This window comes from Pogona vitticeps, chromosome 4, assembly GCF_051106095.1.
Source record: "Pogona vitticeps strain Pit_001003342236 chromosome 4, PviZW2.1, whole genome shotgun sequence".
Lineage (NCBI taxonomy): Eukaryota > Metazoa > Chordata > Lepidosauria > Squamata > Agamidae > Pogona > Pogona vitticeps.
The window spans coordinates 158,812,845-158,832,718 of record NC_135786.1 but is presented as its reverse complement, the minus strand read 5'-3'; the positions used below and the strand labels follow the sequence as shown (position 1 = coordinate 158,832,718).

General features: G+C 43.1%; 1 protein-coding gene across 1 annotated transcript; it reads right to left on the bottom strand.

Annotated features, from left to right (window-relative positions):
* Positions 1–6,694: 6,694 nt before the first annotated feature.
* PPP1R3G (protein phosphatase 1 regulatory subunit 3G) lies at positions 6,695–12,377 on the bottom strand. The gene has a single exon (XM_020789810.3). It carries the CDS (start codon positions 11,944–11,946, stop codon positions 10,837–10,839), a length of 1,110 nt encoding a protein of 369 aa, XP_020645469.3. The 5' UTR covers positions 11,947–12,377; the 3' UTR covers positions 6,695–10,836.
* Between the last annotated feature and the right edge of the window lie 7,497 nt (positions 12,378–19,874).

Genomic DNA, 19,874 nt, shown 5'->3' with positions numbered 1-19,874 from the left:
CCCTTTTTATATTATTTTATTTTTAAATACTGATACTGTCTTTTTTTGTAAAAAAGGAAAGCTGTAATGGTTTTTACACCAGCAATATCCCAGCTAGCCCTTTCTGTCTTGTGTATAGATTACTTAATTTCATGAAGGGACAAGAAGATTTCTGTGCTTGAAGAGAAAGATGTGGGTAGAAAGAGATGAACTGCTTTAAACCTGTTGCTGATCCCATAACTTCTTTATCAAGCTTGAAACTCTGCTCAAACACCAAGCACCAAAATTAGACTGTTTGTTATTTCAAAGGTCAAAAGGATTCTGCAGGGCAAAATCCAAACATACTCTGAAATTTGCCAATACTTAAGAGGCATTTTGAATCTAACATCCTTGTAATGATGCCAGATTGGATGCAAAGGTGCATCTGACTCAGCAGCTGAAAGGCCTGAAAAACTCTTTAAAGAAGCAGGAACAACCCTTTAGGCCATCTCCACTAATGCTGTATTAAAGAAGGGAAAGCTGGCAGACGGATGATGTAAACCAGTGGACAGGGAACGGGTAAATTACCCCAAATGGGGTAAAAATGAAAATCCTGGGGTTAATGAGGATGAGCAGAGTCCCAATATTGATGTTCTCATATCCAAGATGAAGCAACATCATTTCTCCAAAATCTGAAGTTTTCAAGTACCAAGCTGAAGCTTTCAAAGTAATTTTGAATAGATTCAATAAGATTTTGAATTCAAATAATGTATGATTTCCTTTCAAATCAAGGGGGTAATGTCGGTGTATATAATTTTTTTGGGGGGGGGAAGGTAAAAAAGTTCCCTGATCCCTGATGTAAACCTCTAAATATAACATCTGCATTTGAAGGCCTATCACAGGTCAGTAGAAGTGGGCCTGACCACTGCACAAGACTGCAGAAACTAGTTTTTCAGCATCAAGCAGGCATATATTGCCATCACATTGCATTCAGCAAGCCCAGCCCTATCATTAGGCAAAATAAGGAAGCTGCCTTGTAGATGTTGAGTCTTGTTAACAGAAGTTTAACTTTCCTTCAGAAAAACTGAACACTTTTCTCAAAGGGAACTCCTGCTAAGATTGTTATTGTTACCTGCTGTCAAATCATGTACAGCAACACTATGAATTAATAATAATATGGCATCAAGTCAATTCTGACTTATGGGGACCCTTTAAGGGTTATCTAGGTAGAGAATACTGAGAAGTGATTTACTATTCCCTTCTTGGCGGGGGGGCACCCTGGGACTGTGCCCGAGGTACCACAGAACTCTCCTGCCAGCTGATCTATGAATTAGTGACCTCCAAAAGATTTTGTCCATGACAGACCAACTCAGGTCTTGCAAACTCTAGTGGGGAAGGCATTCTAATTCTATATTGAACAAACGTGACTGCAGCAGAAGCACATGACACCAACCAAATGTTCTTATAAAACATGGATCTTACTAACTCCCAGAGATTTCATGAACCCATAGACTACCTCTACTACTTGAAAGAGCTGGTAGATACCCACGTCAACATTATTTACTAGCATCAAAATTATGGAGCAATTTAATTTCAAATGCTGTGATAACTCGAATTTTACTATAGAAACATGAAGCAATTCCTTTGACTCTGTGACTACCTAGTAATGATCCAAAGTCATTTCTGTGGCCCCTTAACTGTCTGCTAGTTCAAAGACAAAGACTGGAGAAAAGTTACTCAAAGTCATCACTGACTTTATGCAGGATAACTCATTTCTGGAAACTTCAGTTTAAACCTTTGGGATGGTCGCTGTGATTAGGTGACAGTATACATAGTGAGCTAGATCACCTTAAGAACAATTTAAACACAGCAAGACTACTCCTCTTACGTGAAACTAAGGTTCCTGAAAACCAATTAAAGCTTTCCAGAGATCCATATGTGTTACAGCTTTTTGAAATAAAATAGATATGTGATAGCTTTGCAACACTGAATATTAATAAGATCGTGAGAGACATACAATTTCCTAATCATAAGTACTCTGAATTCATAAGTATGGGCACCATTTATTTGCAACCTATAATACAAAAACCTAGAAACTCAAATCATGCTCTGATAGATGAAAAAGAGCTTAAAACTATTAATATAATTATTAAAAATTCAGTCCAATCTTTTAGAAAGGCAACTTCTGAGGTCATCTATATTGTAACTAATTTTCAGATGACTATAGATTGCTCCTAAAATATCCAATCACCCCAAAAGAACTACATAGTCTAATCGAGTGCATGAACACATATAAATTGGCTGGAACAGATGGTTACAAAGGGAACTTACGCAAGTCATTTGAACTTCAATTGACCCCAGTCCTCCTATCCTTGTTTAAGACCATTTTGGGAAGAAAAAAGTGCTAACCTCATGCAACCTAATTAAAAGAGTCCGAAAAACCCACAACAACCATTAGATCCCGGCCGTGAAAGCCTTCGTGAATACAACTAACTAAAATAATTCTCACTGACAATCCAGACAAGGATTTGAAGGACCTGGATTCATATAGTCTGATTTTCTTGGAAAATGGGCTTGCCTCGCAAAGTTTGCTCCTCTGTCATAGTGGGGGTAGCTGCTGCTGCTGTGTGCGCTTCTTTTTTTGAGGGGGACCCTCAGAGGAAGGTTGCCAGATCTCTCTCTCTCTCTCTCTCTCTGTGCGTGTGCGTGTGTGTGCACGCTTGTGTGTGTGCGTGTGCGCACACACCTGTGGGGGCCCTGCCCTGTTCTGTTTAATTTTGCGGGTACCAGTGGGGGCTTTTCTCCTTTGGCAAGGCAAAGTCTGTGAGTTTTTTTAATGTCGTGCCATCCTCCGCCCAGTTAGGCGGTCGCCGGCGCTCCCTCCCTTCTCTGCTTCTTTGTCCTGCTGCTGGTGGTGGTGGTGGTAGTGAAGAAGGAGCCAAAGGGGGTTGTGGCTGGCAACGAGGGCTTGCACCCCTCCTCCTCCTCGGAGCCCCAGCTGGGCTAAGGAAACTCCTGGGCAGCTTCCTTGGGCTCTTGCTCCATTTGGCAGAAAATCTTATGCGGCCCAGCCTCACCCAGACTCTGCCTCCAGCGGCCCCCAAGTAAATTGAGTTCGAGACCCCTGCTGTACAGTAATAATGCACTAATTTGAATAAATGAAGTTCACTCAGCACCTTTTCCTGTAAGAAAAAATACAAAACTAGGATTCATGCACTCTTATTTTTGTATCTGCAATTGAACTGCTTGTAGTTATGATGAGAAATCACCTTTCCCCAAGTAGAACACATATGATGGGGAGAAGTCCACCATTCTACAAATGACCTAGCAATGATTTTGTGCAGTCATATTTCAGATATTCTCCCAGATACCAGGGGTTTCTGAGGAACTTTGGTAATACTTCTGAGCTTAGTACTAATACAGCCAAATCAAAAATACTTAAATACAGTATCTGAGGAGAAAAAATGGACCACAAAGGATACTGGAATGATGACTTGTTCCAGCACACTAAAATATCTTATCAGGCTATCTCAATACATTAGTCTCATTAAACTATAACCCGTTTATTAGTACATGAAGCAGAATATGCCACCCAAGCAAAAGTTAAAACTAATTTGCCTGGGCAGGATTTCAACAATTAAGATGATTATTTTGCCCAAATGTAATCTCTTTTTCAAATTGTACTGTACTGATTGCTATTGGTGCTTTGACCTTAGTCAGCTGGCAAAAGTTGATTATACAGACTTTATAACCAAGGGAATAGATTGCAGGTCACTGAAGCTACAAATTACATGGATGTCAAAGCTGGCATTCACCTTCCAAGTGTATATAATGAAGCACACTAAACAGCACACTCAATTAGAATCACTAGAAGCAGTAAGGGAGATAAATGGTTTCATTTAGAAACCAAATTTGCTGACTGGAGATTACTTTAGAATCGCAAAGGATTAAAGGCATCCACATATAATCTATCATTTTTCACTTAACACCCTTAGAATAAAACACTATTAAAAAATTACTTCCTCTCTTTCCCCTTCTCCTCCCCTTTATCATTCCACCATCCTTTAAAATAAAGAAAGAAAATGTTCAGCTTTAAGACTGGGAAGCAAAAGGTTTATTTTTCTTGAAAGGTTTATTTTCAAATAATCTTAAATCCAGACTACAGCTGAAAAACTGTTCGCGGAAATTAAATTATCCTTATTTAAGACTCTTCAGATGACTCATCATTATATCATTTCACATAATCCAGGAGCAAGCCATCTATCCTTTTGTGGAGTTTGAGACGCTGTTGTTAGGAACTGAAAATAAAAATAAAGGATCAACAGCAAAAGTCTACAATGTCTTAACTGAGAAAACCTCTACAATGCCCTCAGTCTCAAATAGGTTTGGGAAAACTATTTAAACATACTCAACATACTGATTATCAAGATTGGGACAGTGTAAACACTGACCAAAAATTGCTCACAGGTGATATCTCACACTGCTGAAACTGATCTATGTAGGTGCTGGATGAATGGGGATATAATTTGGGGAGATTTCCTCCTCCCCTTTTTTGATTAATTATCTTTCATGAAACAGAAAAAGGAACACACATACCATTAAGATCTTTTACTGGCTTTGAAGTACTGTAGCTGTTATGATTTCAAATGCCTTGTTAAAACCCCAAACATCAGTTTATTTCTCTGGTAGTGGCAAACAAAGGATCCTAACTGGAAGACTGATCATCATTATTCAGTATCCAAAATTTGGCTCACAGCATTTAAGAATGAATTAATTGTACAAATCAAAGACTTAAGTAACAATCACTGCAACCAATTTTTCCAAATGTAATTTCCCTGTACTAGTTAATAATAATAATAATAACAGTGTGCTGTCAAGCCAGTTCTGACTTATAGTGACCCTTTCCAGGGTTTCCTAAGTAGCGAGTACTCAAAAGTGGTTATCATTCCCTTCTTCTGGGACCATCTTGGGATTGAGCAGCTTGCCCAATGCCACACAGGCTGTCTGTACTCCCTGGAGGCAAAAATGAGGCTCTCCCAGCCTCTACCTAACTCACTGAGCTATCCAGCCATCTCTATACTAATTATATTATAGAGTCCTGTATTCTCCACCCTGCATAATTTGAGAATATGTACCTTGATTATGTCTTATTTACTCAAGCAGATATGAACAGTTTAATTTTACATTGATTCATGTTAATTTTTATTACTTTGGCTTCATTGTTTATTGGACAGTGTTTTTGTTTTTGGTTTTTTTCATGTTAATCTCTCTCTCTTTTTTAAAGAAAAACTTTCCCCCCCCCCCATCTTCTGTTTCTGGGTGAGCAATTTAAGAAATAATCCAGAGTTGGTGGTTTGGATGCCACAAAAAGTTGTGATTGAAACAAGCCAGAGTTCATAAGTGAAGAACCATGAAAAATGGGCTCTAGTTTATGGAGTTAATGTGGTGCCTTGTTAGAAGGGAACTCCAGGCATCACAAGACAAATGTTAACAAACCATACCATGGCTTGCCACAATATAGAAATATGGTGAATTGATTCAGTGATCCATTGGGTCCCTTCCAACTCTACAACTTTTAAAGATTATTGTTAATCTTTTCTGGATTATCAATAACATGTCACTAATATACTTCTGTCCTTTTGTTTCGTTGTTTTGTGAGATTCCTTCAAGAGCAGTGTCAGTTTCAAATAAGCAGCCGTTTCAGCTAATTGTTTCAGAAAGATTCCAACCACTGTTGACGTCTCAGAATCCATATTTATGATTTCATATGCAATGAATTTGATCAAGATTCAATATAGTAATTTATGTATACCCACTGAAATCAATGGGACAATTTAGTCATGATTAGAATCTCACTGAATTCATTGTGCTTGCTCTAAAGTATGACTGAATCTGGATCTAGCCTAATTTTTTTTCACCGTAATTTTATTACTTATTTTTGACTTACATTAATGTGTTATTTTACTAGCAGAAGTGGATAAAGTGCAGCCCTCCCAATGTGGTTGAACTTTAAACACCAGCTCTCCTCACTACCACAGCCAGTGAAGAAGACTTGGAGTTGCAGTCTCCAGCAATCCTTAGTCTGGACTCAACATAATATTTCCAGATGTCGTACACAAACTGTATCCATACAAACAAGAGACATCTGGTACTGTGCCTGCCAAAGGTGTATAAGTGAGTGCACCAACATCTGAGATTTCTCTTCCTCAGAAATGATATTACCAATTTAACATGAAAGATACTTTCTTAGTTGAAAAACAGGAATATGGAGTGAGTTAAGGAAGACAAAGGTTCAGTGTTCACAATGCCTATTTAATTACACTTTCTGTATCAGTGTCAGAATCTGTTACAGAATGGTTCTATTTAAAAAGAAGTAAACAAAGATTCCAATCAATTAAGCTAGAGGTGAATGAAGATTGGCCTTCCAGATGTTACTGGGAGGTGCCTTCCAGTATTCCTCACCATTCACTATGCTAGCCAGTGGGAATTGCTGTCTAACATCTGGAGGGCCATACTTTGCCCACCCCTCTGTAGGCAGAAGCAAATGAAAACAGAGCCCTTACGTCACATTTAACACTGAAAAAAATACAGGCTATAGCATCTGAAATTTCCCCTCCTTTTTCTCCACTGAAATGTTATTATTTGCTTTGTCTTTGTTAGGTCACACAAAGAGGGAAAGAGAGTGAAGACGACAAAAATTGTTGTGGTTAGATGCAGCAGATGTACATTTCATTAATGCACTAGGAAATACATTTTATTCATAAAAGTTTACAGTGTTTGCATATTAAAATAACAGAGGAAACTCCCACATTACTTCTAAAGTAACCCTCATCTAACCCACCTCCCCATCCTCATATTTCTCTACGAAGGCACCAGGGCAGAACCATGTCTGGCATTCCTCTGGAAGGAAATGCAATATATAGAATGCAATCCATACATTTTGTAACACTGTTTCAACAAAATTATTTACAGCAAGTACAGAAGAAACCATCTGCAATCTGGCAAATCCAGCTCCTAAACCTTCTCTCTTTTTTGCCATAATATACACAATATCCTAGAAATTTTCTCTATGCCTGCTCTGAGCAGTCTTGCTGAAATGCCATCACCAGTTTACACATAACATCTCATAATCCCAGTTCACACCTCTGAATAATCCAGGTAACAGCTCAACTTCTGTATCAAGCTTGTAGAAAAATTAAGAGACAGAGAAAGAACGGACCATCCGTTTCCTTTGTGCAATGGAAACAGTTCTTCCTACACTTTTACATTTTCTGAGGTGCAGAGATATGAAAAGGCACTTTTGGACTTTTAACTTCTAGAATACTCTAGCTAGAATGGCTGGTGACCATCTTGGCTGAGAAATGTTGAAAGTTTTTCTCTTCTCAAAGTATATTGAAATGCTAGGTATTGGAAGTACTATTACTACATCCTCTAAATCCAGACCTTTAAAAAGGTACTTTTCTGCCTACACCACACACACAAAGACAAAGAGACTTGCCCTACTACCATTTCTGCCAGGTGTACAAACATTTTCCCATAGAAACATACAAGCTAGTTTCTCCTCCTGAAAATGATGGGATTTTTACTATTTAAGGGCAGCAGTGGCAACAACATTCATTCATTAAAACTCATTGCTAGTTCTTTGGCACAATATCAACTTTTAAGTAAAAAAGGAATAGTGTTAAACATGCATTCCCACATGTATGCTTCCCGTTGTTTATTCAAAACACTGTAGAAGCTAACTTAATAACTGTTAGCTTCAATAGTTTTTGTGCATTTACCATGCACCTTTTTTAGAGTCGACTAGAACAAGTTCTTCCTGAATGCCAGAAGAAAACTGTACTTTTCAAGAGAGCTAAAACAGCAGAAGACAGCACTGCTCTTGGTGTATGTTTATACAGATGCACACCCACACATTCCATGCTTCTTCTGTCTTACTGGCTCTGGCTGAACAAAAAGGCTTTAGCTACATTTTAACTTTGGTCCCAAAGGGGTTTGAGCTGCAGAGTCCAAGGTTATGGTATGATTCACTGTCAGCCTGTCTATGCTTCAAAAACAAAATAGCCGTTTCACTCTTTTGAAGCACCACGAAATTTTCAAACATTATTATTATTATTATTATTATTATTATTATTATTATTATTATTATTATTATTATTATTATTAAAGTAGACATTAAGTCTCAAAAGATTGCATTCTACAAAGGATTTGCATCAATAAGCACCTAAAGATTCTGGACTGCAACACAAAAAGCAGTGCTGATTACATCTGCATTGGAAAGATAGAACTTATAAAGTGGGGACACACACATCTGTATACATATGTTTGAGGGCGATGCTTAGCTAAGTCTCCTAGATTCACATTTACAGACCTTCAAATGTTTGGGTGTTTATAACCCTAAAGTGGTCCCTCACTGCAAACACCATTTTGCTTGCCATAGAACTGGCCCTGTTGTAGCAAACTGCAAGGCAGTTTTAACAAAATAGGCCATCACAGCAAGCTGCAACTGCAAAAAATAAATTACTAAACACAGCTCTGCAACATTTATCCTTGCTCATATCTCTCTTCACCTTTCAGACAGCTATACCAATCCAGATATCCCATAGGCCTCCTTAAGATGGAAATAATGTACACTGTACTGCTAATGTATCAGTCATACTTGTTACTGTACTCCAGTGTTTGCATCTTCTTCCTTTACATGGCTGTTGACCTACAGAACATTCACCATGGGCCATCATGTTATTTTCTCAGAATTCTAAAGAGGAATCAACCCAGCATTCCAAGTCTCATAAAGTGAATACTGTAAGAAAGCACAAGACTTTACAACTTTTCCCTTAGAGAGAAATTCAACTGTTTATCCTTTATAAATCATTGGACTCTTTTGTCATCATTCAGAAAATAATGGCTACAGTATAACATGACTGCAAGGCAGACTTTTAAGGATATAATTCATGGATCCCAGAGAGATCTGATCAAGTAGCTTCTGAATTACTCCCTCAGGATCCTGTTTTAGCAGCTGATTTCCCAAGGGTTGTTCTTATTAAGAACTGCACAATATGGATTATCATAAAGTGAAAACTATTTTAATCAATCACTCAGCTTTATGAAAGTGCTTTTGGTTTCAGAGTGAAGGAGAGCCCGTTAAGACTCCCAAGTGATGAGAACTTTAAAGTAGTAGAATAAAGCTTGCCCTGCCAGCTAGTGTCACAATATGTCAAATAAGAACACCAAAAAGGGAAGATTCAGGAATACTGAGTGATTTCGCAACTTAAAACACTACACTCCCAATTTGCACACACAAAGAACAGGTGACATGACAGCCTTTGTTTTATTTTGAACCCCCTCCTTGTGCTATTCCTTAACCGTGGCCAACTCAATACATGAAGCAATTTCCACATACAGGTATAAACTTTTGCAGGCTCTTGGAAAATGTTACATGGTATGTGACTGTGTGCATATGTGATAAGAGTTTTGCAGGAGTCGGCAAAAAGGAAAAAGCTGAATTCTGTAAGCTACAACTGTCCAGTCAGCCACATGACAGCACAGGTAATGACCTAATCTGGAGACCAATACTTGCAACTGTTGTGCAGAAGAATGAATTTCAACAGAAAAACTGACACCTCCTGGAATCCTTTCCATTATACAGTACATGCATACTGCAAGTTCCGGAGCCCTACCATTCTTTGTATCTTGTCACATATGGCATATTACATATACACAAGGAGTTCAGGTCATTTCTCTATGATTACTTCATCCCAATGTGAGTTCTGCAGAATATACCGAAATAGGTTTTACAAATCCTGAAATCACACTCATGGGCTGCTTTAGTTAAAATAAATTGTGTCTCACATAACTAGAGCAGAAACCAAAATCCTCAGTGCAAACAAAACCAACATGCACACACAGTTAGCTTAATACCTGCATTTCTACAAGGCCCTGACCAATTTCTTCTATGATCTGACCATTTCCCAACATCTCTCTTCACCTCTATTACAATAATGAGAATGAGCACATCTCCCTACACACTGCAATCACATTAACCACAGTCCTGTTTATGTTAGTGTAAAGTGCCTACATTCTGATTTGAGGGACAAGGAATAAAGAATGGCATTTTTCATAAAACATTTTCCCAGTTCCCAGAGAATGTTCTGTAGATGTGCTTCTTTCAGATTCTTTACAAGTTGTGCTACATTCCTGCAGATTTCAAAGCAGGAATAATGGAAGGCACAAGTCAAAAATTGTCTTTTGTATGTCTGTGTGTGGTTATTGCAAGCTTTCAAAACTACAGCAATGTGGTCCTCTTGCAAAAGCAAGCATAGTTTCTCTTCCTTTCTATATATGAAAAAAGGTACTCATATCCATCCCAAAATATGAATCCACGTTTCACAGCATATTATACCCACTAGCCACAGGGTTTACGTGATCCTTCTTTATGCCTGGATGAGAACAGACTTGAGAACACCACACAAGTTATTTGGAACGCTCCACTATGCCTGCCAAGGGGCAATTTTTTTTCCAGGCCAGGCTGTTCATCCTCACAATTTCTTCTTATTGGGCCCTCCATGGCTGCTGGTTTGACCCAGCCTAGGGACCCCATCGCTTGCTAGGCTGGCTGCAACGAGACTAAAGTGCAAAGGCAGGGCTGGTGGCGACCTGATCAGCTTCTAAGCTTGCGCTCTGAAAGGGAGAATGGCATGGAGGGGGCCGAGTGCTCAAGACCCCTGTGGGGCTCCAATCAGGAGAGATGTAAGGCGAAGCAGGTACCGATGGCTTAGCTTCGAGGGCTGGACAGGCTGTGGGCTCTGGCAAGAGAATGGGAAAGGGTCGGTCCCAAATCTCTTCAGCTCCTTGGCCTCAATACAGGGAAGGCGCGGGTTTCTAAGGGCTGCTGCATCCGCGAAGGGTATAGTTGGCGCCGCCGTTGTTATCCCAATATTCGCCTTGCTGGTTGCGGTAACAGATGGCGAAATGCACGGCCGTGCCCTCTTGCAGCCCAGGAGGAAGGCAGAGGGAGAACTGGTAGCGCTCCATGGGGCAGGAGGAATCCGCGACATATGCATCGGGGAGCGGCGGCGGCAGCGGTATAGCGGGCGAGTCCAGGAAGGAGAGCCACTCGTTGAAAGTGTAGCGCACCGTCACCTCCTTGGGCCCGGGGCAGCTCAGGACCCTCACCACGCCGCGCACGTCCGTGGGCACCCCTGCCAGCGCCATCCCCGCCACTTCCTCCAGGCACACTTGCTGCGCCCGCAGCCGCTCCGCGTCGGGCGCCTTTCCCGCCACCAGCTGGAGCGCCTGAGGCAGCGATTCCCGCTGTTGCTGCGGCTGCTGCTGCTGGAGCGAGCGAGGAAAGGCCGAGAGCAGAGGCGCGCAGGCACCGAGCTCCGCCAGGGCGGCGCTGAACTCCTCCAGGTCTTTCTGGCGCATGGGGAAGCTCTGCAGGCGGGAGAGGACGGCGGGCGGCACCTGCGGCTCCTCGGCGGCGCTGAAGTGCTTGACGCTGGCCAGGCACAAGCCAAGCGAGTCGGCGAACTGCACCCGCTTCTTGCACTTGGTGCAACACCCGCCGGCGCCCACCCGGGACGCACCGTCGTCCTCGTCGTCGTCGTCGCCGTCCGCTTCATCGCCGGCTCCCTGGCTCCGCCGCTGCGTGGAGAAGAGCCGCGCCGCGGCCAAGGACGGGCTGGCCGGCAGCGAAAGGGACCGGCCGCGGCGGCGGCGGCGGCGCAACTCGAGCAGCTCCTCCTCGCCTTTCGCTCCTGCCTGGTGCGCTTCTCCTACAGCTTTGCCGCTGGTCGTCGTCGTCGTGCCCCCTTCCTCCTCCTCCTCCTCCTCTTCTCCCTGGTCCTCGTCGTCGTCTTCCTCCTCCTCCTCCTCCCCGCCACCACTTCGCCATGGCGGGACCGAAGCAGCCTCCTCTTGCGGCTGGTGCTCCCCGAAGGGAGCTAACAGCTGCCCCAAGCCCAGCACCGCGGCGCCTCGGCTCTCCATGGCATGACGCCTGCCGCCTCCCTCACGGACTCCAGCTCCCTCGGAAGGGGCGCGGAGAGCCCGACGCTTTCCGGGGTTCCATCCGAAACTGCGCGCCGGGGGGGGGGTGTCTCTCCGCTGGCGTTCAGAGCAAGGTCATTTTCACCTCACGCCGAGGCTGGCGCTGGCAGAAGCCCCTTTGTGCGGGAAGGGGGCGCGCCCGCTGCTCCTCGCCTCCCTGCGCGCCTCCCTCGCGGGGCAAAAAAATGGGGCGGGACGGAACCTCCCACAGGAACCCGTAAGAATAGACATTCGCCACAGGGGGAGAGGCACGTAGCCGCGTCTCTGGCAAACTGGAGCGGGCCGGCGCTCCTTCCTCCTGCCTGCCTTCGGGCTGGGTTGCTAGGAGGAGCTCGTCCCTTCCAACCCACCCAGAAAGGAGAGGGGACGAAAACCTCGGGGAAGCGGCGCACACCCACTCCCGACCGACTCGGGCTGGGCGTCGGCTGAGAAGGGCCTCCGAGGCAGCTCTCGCCACGCCCACCTTCGTGTTTTCCCTTAAGTGGCATTCCTGGCGCTGCAAATATTGTTTGGGATCCAGCGCTAGGGTATACGCACGCCCCTGAAGGGGAAATGAGCTGTGAGAAAGCGCCTCTCTTCGCCCCAGGAAGTTATTCCTGACTCAGTTACTCCCCCTGTCTCCTCTTCCTTACTTCGCTTCTGGTCAGGCGAAATCGACGCAGTTAGGGTGCCTGCCTCGCAATCCTATACAGTACTTTGTTACTTGGGACTTCGGTTCTGTAGAACTCCGTGGGGCTTCCTTCTAAGTAGAAAGGCACAGGATTGCATTATGAGTCATTTATAAATGACCTTACAACACAGCTACTCATCCGGGCTCATCTGGAAGCTCCTATCTTTAACAATAGGTGCGTTAGGAAGTCATGTAATACCACATTTCCGCTTCCCACAATAAGAACTGCAATTTCTGTTTGTGCAATTCACACGTTTTTAACCATCAAAACGCAAAATGTATTCAGGTGACCTGTGGCGTAGTAGGAATGAACATTCAGGGTGTGCCGAATTGTTCTTGGTTTGCTAAAATGTCACAAAAATTATTAGTTTCCAAGTTCCTCAGAACTCTTAGGCTGTGGGTGATGCCAAATTTAGGAGCCTGGGAAAGAAGCAAGAAGTCCAAAACTCTGGCTGTTGTCCATGCAAATGAACTGGAAGGACTTGGCTACACCCATTTGTGGTGGGTTAAATTTATTTATTATTTATTTATTTATTGGACTTATATACCGGCCCATAGCGCTACAAGCACTCTCCGGGCGGTTTACAATTTTTAATTATACAGGCTACACATTGCCCCCCCAGCAAGCTGGGTACTCATTTTACCGACCTCGGAAGGATGGAAGGCTGAGTCAACCTTGAGCCGGCTACCTGGGATTTGAACCCCAGGTCGTGAGCACAGTTTTGGCTGCAGTACAGCGTTTTAATCACTGCGCCACGAGGCTCATAAAATTTGGCTGTGGCGGGTTAAATTTGGCTGCCCAGATCCTGAAGCTGAGGCTCCAATACTTTGGCCATCTCACGAGAAGAGAAGACGCCCTGGAAAAGACCCTGATGTTGAGAAAGTGTGAAGGCAAGAGGAGAAGGGGACGACCGAGGATGAGATGGTTGGACAGTGTCATCAAAGCTACCAACATGATTTTGAGCAAACATCCGGGAGGCAGTGGAAGACAGGAGGGCCTGGCCTGCTCTGGTCCATGGGGTCACAACGCGTCGAGATGAGTAAACAACTAAACAACAACAACAAATCTGGCTGCTAGCAGGTCTGGTATGCCATTTGGTATAGAGGTTACAGGAGGGGTCAACAAGGGCAGTCAGCCAAGAAAAGCAACCAACACCACCCTCCTTTCTCCTCGTGCTGTGGCCACTGTTCCACTTGCCCCTTTTTAAAAAGCTAAGCCAAACTCCACACAGGCACACACAGACACACACACAGGCAGGCAGGTGCATGCATGTATACCTGCACGGGCACACACACACGCTCAGAGAGAGAGAGAGAGAGATGCACATGAGAACAGGAGAGTTTAGCTTTCCAAAGGCAGCCTCGTCATGCTGCCTTTGTAAATTAAATATTGCCACGAAGATAATTTGCCTATATCATGAAGCAAAATAGGCAAATTAATCCACTTCATGACACTGGCAAGCCAAAAGAAGAAGGCTTCCTTTGGTCCATTCGCAGTGATCACGCTCACTGGAGATGACCCAAAGGACACTGATTCTAACTGCACCAAGAAAATAGAAACCCCTTGATGGGCCAGAAAGCTGTAGATAGGGATGCTCGGGGCGGGGGGGGGGGTCAGTTCACTCTAGCACAGAGATCATCTGATTGCCATCTTTATGACTGCCTCAGTCCATGCAGCAGTCCAAACCTTGGGCTAAATTTCCATCTGATTGCACTCTCACTTGCAGGAAGGAAATGACAGATTCAGTGAAGAAAGAAGATATCAATACTTTGCATCTGAATTAGATTAGTTTACAGCTTCTTTCCTCTCTGTAGACCAAAGGCTTTCTGTAATCCTTTGTGAGATGCTCATTGTCATCTACTGTACATATATTAGTCCCAGCATTTTTGGTGTGTATTCAACATGCAGAGAAGCATAATCTCAGCTACCATGAATCTGAGCTTCCTGTGATTGTGAAAGCCCAGATTCCTCCTGTCAAAAGCACGGGATTTAATGTAGATCCTCTCCCATTACTGGCTAGTTTGTAAATTACTGACTGAATTACCTGCTGCTAGATCCCAAGTCAATGACACTACACATGTTTGTAGACACTGTATTTGTTCTCTTCGTGTTTTCTGTTGACCAAACATTGGCACTGCAAAAAAGGCCTTAGAATGAACCCTGATCCTCTACCACAAATTAAGATGCGTGGTCAAACTAAACCTCATGCTGTAATCTAGAATCAATTTAGAGCCACCATGTTAGGATTCCTGGGAAAGAAGAAGACACACTGAATGGATATCCCCCTGGTGCTACACATGTTTATGTGAAAATAAGTCCTTTGGTGTTCATTAATGTTTATTCCCAAGTAAGTGGGGATGTAGTATAATCCTAAAAACATTCCCAAGAGTAGCTTGAGGAACATAGAAGCCTTCAGATGGTGCTAGACTGCAAGTCCCCTTGCCCTTCACCACTGAATATGCTGGCTAGGGCTGAGGGGAGTTGGAATCCAGGAACAGCTGGAGTACTACATGTTTCCCACCTCTGTCCCAGAGTATAATCCTGTCAGATTCAGTAGGCTTTGCATTAGGACAAATGCCAAGACTGAACTGAACTCTAAAAGTTTATAGCCTGCAAACCTATGCTGGGAAGGAAATCCATTGACCTCTGTGGGATTTAGTTCTATAAAAACATATTTAGGACTGGATTGTTAAGGCTTAAATCACCTGCCACTGACACATGCAAGATGGTGTTGTGGTTTCAGTGGCATTAAACTGGTTAATTTTTTTAAATGCTCTGTGGCTCATTGTAGTGTTTATAGTCAAGAGAATAAAAAAAAACCAAATATTCTGTAAACATGAGCTTGTAAAGGCCATCTCTAACAATTAAGATGTTGGTGAGTGCTGGTACAGTTGTCAAGTCAATTGGACTTGAGATGAGGGGGTCACCAAAATACAAGGTTCCTCAGCTCCTCTACTGCCAAATGCCCCCTGCGGTCATGTGGCTTGGATAGAAACTAAAAGATTGTGCTTGGAGGATGCCGGGTCAACAGACAGAGCATGCTCAGAAACCATGGAATGTTGAATGTCACTTGGGCTCCTGGGCCTGACTCCATCCTCTGCACATTGACCCAAAACACCAACTGTTGAGGAGAGTTCAGATGTGTTTCACAGCTTTTACCTGTGCTGACTCTGTGCAGAGGTTGGATCAGTTTCTAGAGGGTGGAGAAACTACACACAATGCAACTTACCATCTCCACACATGTATGACAGTGAGAGCAATGCCAGGAAAGAGACTGTTTACTTTCCAAAAGTGAATTTAGTGGACAAGTCAAGTATGTGAGACCAGTCCAATCTAGGAATATGTTGAGGCCAGCAATATGTATTTAAATTATTTTATAAACCAGACTTGTAAGGTGCCTACATGGGCATTTAGGGCTTCTCTTTTTTTGGTGCAGGTAGGACTGCTCCATTTTGGTTCATTTCCAGACTGTGTAATTGCTGGAAATGAACCAAAGCAGGCATTCCTCTTTGAATTTGACATATCATAAAGTGACTTAGGAAGAAAGCCACTTTATGATATTGACAAATCAAACATTTTCTTGGCTTTGTGGAAAGGCAGAGGAAGTGATTTTTTAAAAGTATATTAGGGCAGTGCAGATGCAGTGCATTACTTTTTAAAAAAATACAAATGGAAAACTTCTTCCTAGAAGTAGGATGGGGCAACAATTTGCCTGCAGGCAGGTTCTTGACTAGTCTTTAAGAGCTAACAAAAATTCCCCTTTTTGCCCCTCCATACTTCCAAGAGGGAGTTTTCCATTTGTCTTTTTTTTTAAGTTATGCACTGCATCTGCCCTGCCCTTCTACACTTTAAAAATGTTCACTTCCTCTGCCCCTCCATGGAGCCAAGGAAATGTTTAATTTGCCAATATCCTGAAGTGGTTCTCTTATTGCACCACTTAACAATATTAGCAAATTGACAGCAAGCTGGTGTGGACCAAGAAAGGTTGCTCAAAGTCTGTATGTCATTTTATGTCATTTGGATGTTAAAATTGCACCAAATGGCATACCCTCCTAGTGTCCCTATTTAGCCTCCTCCAAAGAAATAGTGTAACAAGCATTCAGGTAGTAAGATACCAGCTAGTTTGCATAGTGGAAACAAAAGTGGCTATGTTAGATTGGATTCCAAATATTCTAAGTGCTCTATGATTTACAGCTTTAATCTGTTATTTAAGATTCTACTTTATTCATTAGGAGACGCTACTGACTTTAATGAAGTTAGCCCAAATGTTTTGTACTAGTCTAAATGAGAACAGAGTACAGTTTAGAGACCTTTAATTAAATCATAAACAGCAGAATCCTTTGGCAACTAAACTGCTAGTGTGAACACTGAAAATCTGAGCATTGCTTTAAGCAGCTTGCAATCAGAAATTGGGTAATTTATTTCCAATCACCTGGAACTACGGCCGTTTTGAAGCCGCAAAACAGCTGTTTTGCGGCTTCAAAACGGCCGCGGGCAACCCGAAATGGCCCCGCGCGGCGTTTTCGCGCCCTCCCCTCGCTTACCAAGGGCGCGAAAATGCCGCGCGGGGCCATTTCGGGTTCGTTTTGAAGCCGCAAAACAGCTGTTTTGCGGCTTCAAAACGACCCGAAATGGCCCCGCACGGCGTTTTCGCGCCCTCGGCAAGTGAGGGGAGGGCGCGAAAATGGCTGCCCGGGGCCAGGAAACTTCTCTAAGTGGGAAGTTTAGGGCCGATTTGGAACGCATTAAATGAAGTTTAATGCGTTCCAATGGCTTTTTACTTCCCGCTTAGCGAAGATTTCATATAGCGAAGGTTAATCCGGAACGGATTAACCTCGCTATACGGGGCACCACTGTACTTAATCAAAACTAGAGTAAAAATCCAATTATCCATTTCTTTTTATTTCTTTTTAGCAAATTAAAATTATACCACATGGTTTATACTTTTAAATCCACTAATTTGGAAGGATTGGCCAGCCATGAAAAATGGCCAATTAGACTCCAATGTCTGCATCTTGAAAATATGCACATAAATAGACAAACCATGCCAAAAAAAGTTACAGAGATTAATTTGAGGAGTGCAAAGGGTGAAAGACCCCTCTATAAGAATAGAAATTGAGAGTGCTCTTTCACAAAAGGGAATGCAACCAAAATAAATAATAGTTTAAGTAAATTCAGAAAGGGGATTGGTCTCTCTGCAATGCTGTAGTTGCTTTCTCAGTGTTCTTTCCTCCTTAAAACCACCAAGCATTAGTAAAGCATCTTGTGTATATTTACAACACATACAAAATAGTTTCTCAGAGCACAAACCTGTTTTGCCTCTGCTTGTGTTAGTCTTGCAGTGTGTCATGGCAGTACATGCAAACAAACCCACACTAAAATATTTGGCATTTTCTGCAGAAGAATAGATAACCAATGTTTCTTCAACGTAGTCTCTATGAATCCACACCAGTGGGTTAAACAGCGCCTGCGCTGGTCCTCTCGGAATCTTCCAGAGCTATAGGGAAAAAGTAACAAAGTTTAGGTTGCCCTGTACAGCGCATGTTCTGCCCGCCAAAGCCCCAGTTCCATTTTTCCACCTGCAGAGTTGGAACCTCTCGTTCAGAGCTCTTCAAAATTGTTTATCTACCTTCTCTTTCGGACTTGGACTTGATTTTTTCACCTGTCTGATCTCCGTTGCCCTGATCACGGACCGTCTCACTACTCTCTTGCCTCTGGCGATTCTGCAAGTACCTCAATTGCCCTTAATTGCTCTTTATTGCAGCCTATTTACCTCCTGCTGAGGTGCCACGAGCCTCCCAGACTGCTTCAGTTACAGTCTATTTACCTTATTTTCCCACGCTATTTGGCCTATGTCACCTAAAAGACGGCCATTTAGCTGCTGCTCTTCGTGTTCAAGGAAACTGCCCTTTTCAGACGGCCATTCTCTTTGTGTTTTTTGTTTGGGGAAGACCCACTCAACTAGTCATTGTAAACATTGCAAAGAGTTTACGAAAGCCACTTTGAAGGCTCGCCAGCAGCGAATAAAGTACTTTCTGTGGAGCCAAACTTTGTCGGCTTCACAGCCTTCAGACATGGAGTCTGCTCAATCTACATCCTCAGTCCACTCTGAGATTAGACTTGTTTCTTCACCTCCTCCTCCAACTGCTAAGGAGAAGCCTAAGAAAAAGGCTACGTCTAAGAAACCTCAACTGGCTTCTTCTGCTACTTCGACATTGTCGGAATCAAAGCAGAAAAAGGTGCCAGCTTTAAAGTTTAGCACCAACACCATTATTTGGGCTATACTGACAACCAGTACAGCTAACGCAGTATGGCTATGGCATGCTCTGACCACCTCACATCCACTAGCAATCAGATGGCCGCATTTTGCCCTTGCCCAAAGTGTCTATAGAACACACCGTATAGGTTGAATTGTAATAATCCAACTTACATGTCATTACTAGAGTTTAGATCACTGAGACAAGATCCACGTTCTCCAGTTAGGGCTTGAGCTGGCACACTGATCTAAACTGGTAGAACACACATGGCTATCTCCATCACCTAACCTTCCTCAACTAGCACAGAGTCCAGGAAAAATCTAAAAGTGTACACTTGATTCTTCTGGGGCAGTGAACATTATCCATAGTAAATAGTAAACATGCAAAATGGTCAAGTTTCCTATCCTACAGCATCATCATTTTGCCTAAAATTAAGATCTGTAGTGATAAGTAAGGCATCTTTCAGAGAAAAATGTATCCATCAAGCCACTAGACAGCCATGCAGGGAGACTTGTCCTCCCTCCCCCTGCCTGGAGTTGGCTAGATGAGTGGAAAGAGAGCGACACTCCGGGAGTGATTGGAAGGCTGCACACGAGTGGATCGTCCAGCCCTAGGGGCCAGACCCTTGTTAAGTCCAGCTGTGAAGGGGTATTCGTATACAAATCTACATCTGTACTCAGAACCACTGTTTGTTATTTTCTTGATATCCTGGAGGATGAGTACAGTGTCAGATGATTGAAGGAGGGCTAACATTGTCCTTATCTTCAAAAAGAGCCAAAATAGGAACTTGGGAATAACAGACAAGTCAACCTGACATTAATCCCAGGAAAAAGCAGTCACTCTGCAAGCACCTTGGAAACAATGCTGTAATAACTAGAATCCAACACAGATTTGTCAAGAACAAATCTCATTTTTATTAGGTTACTTCAATAATAGACAG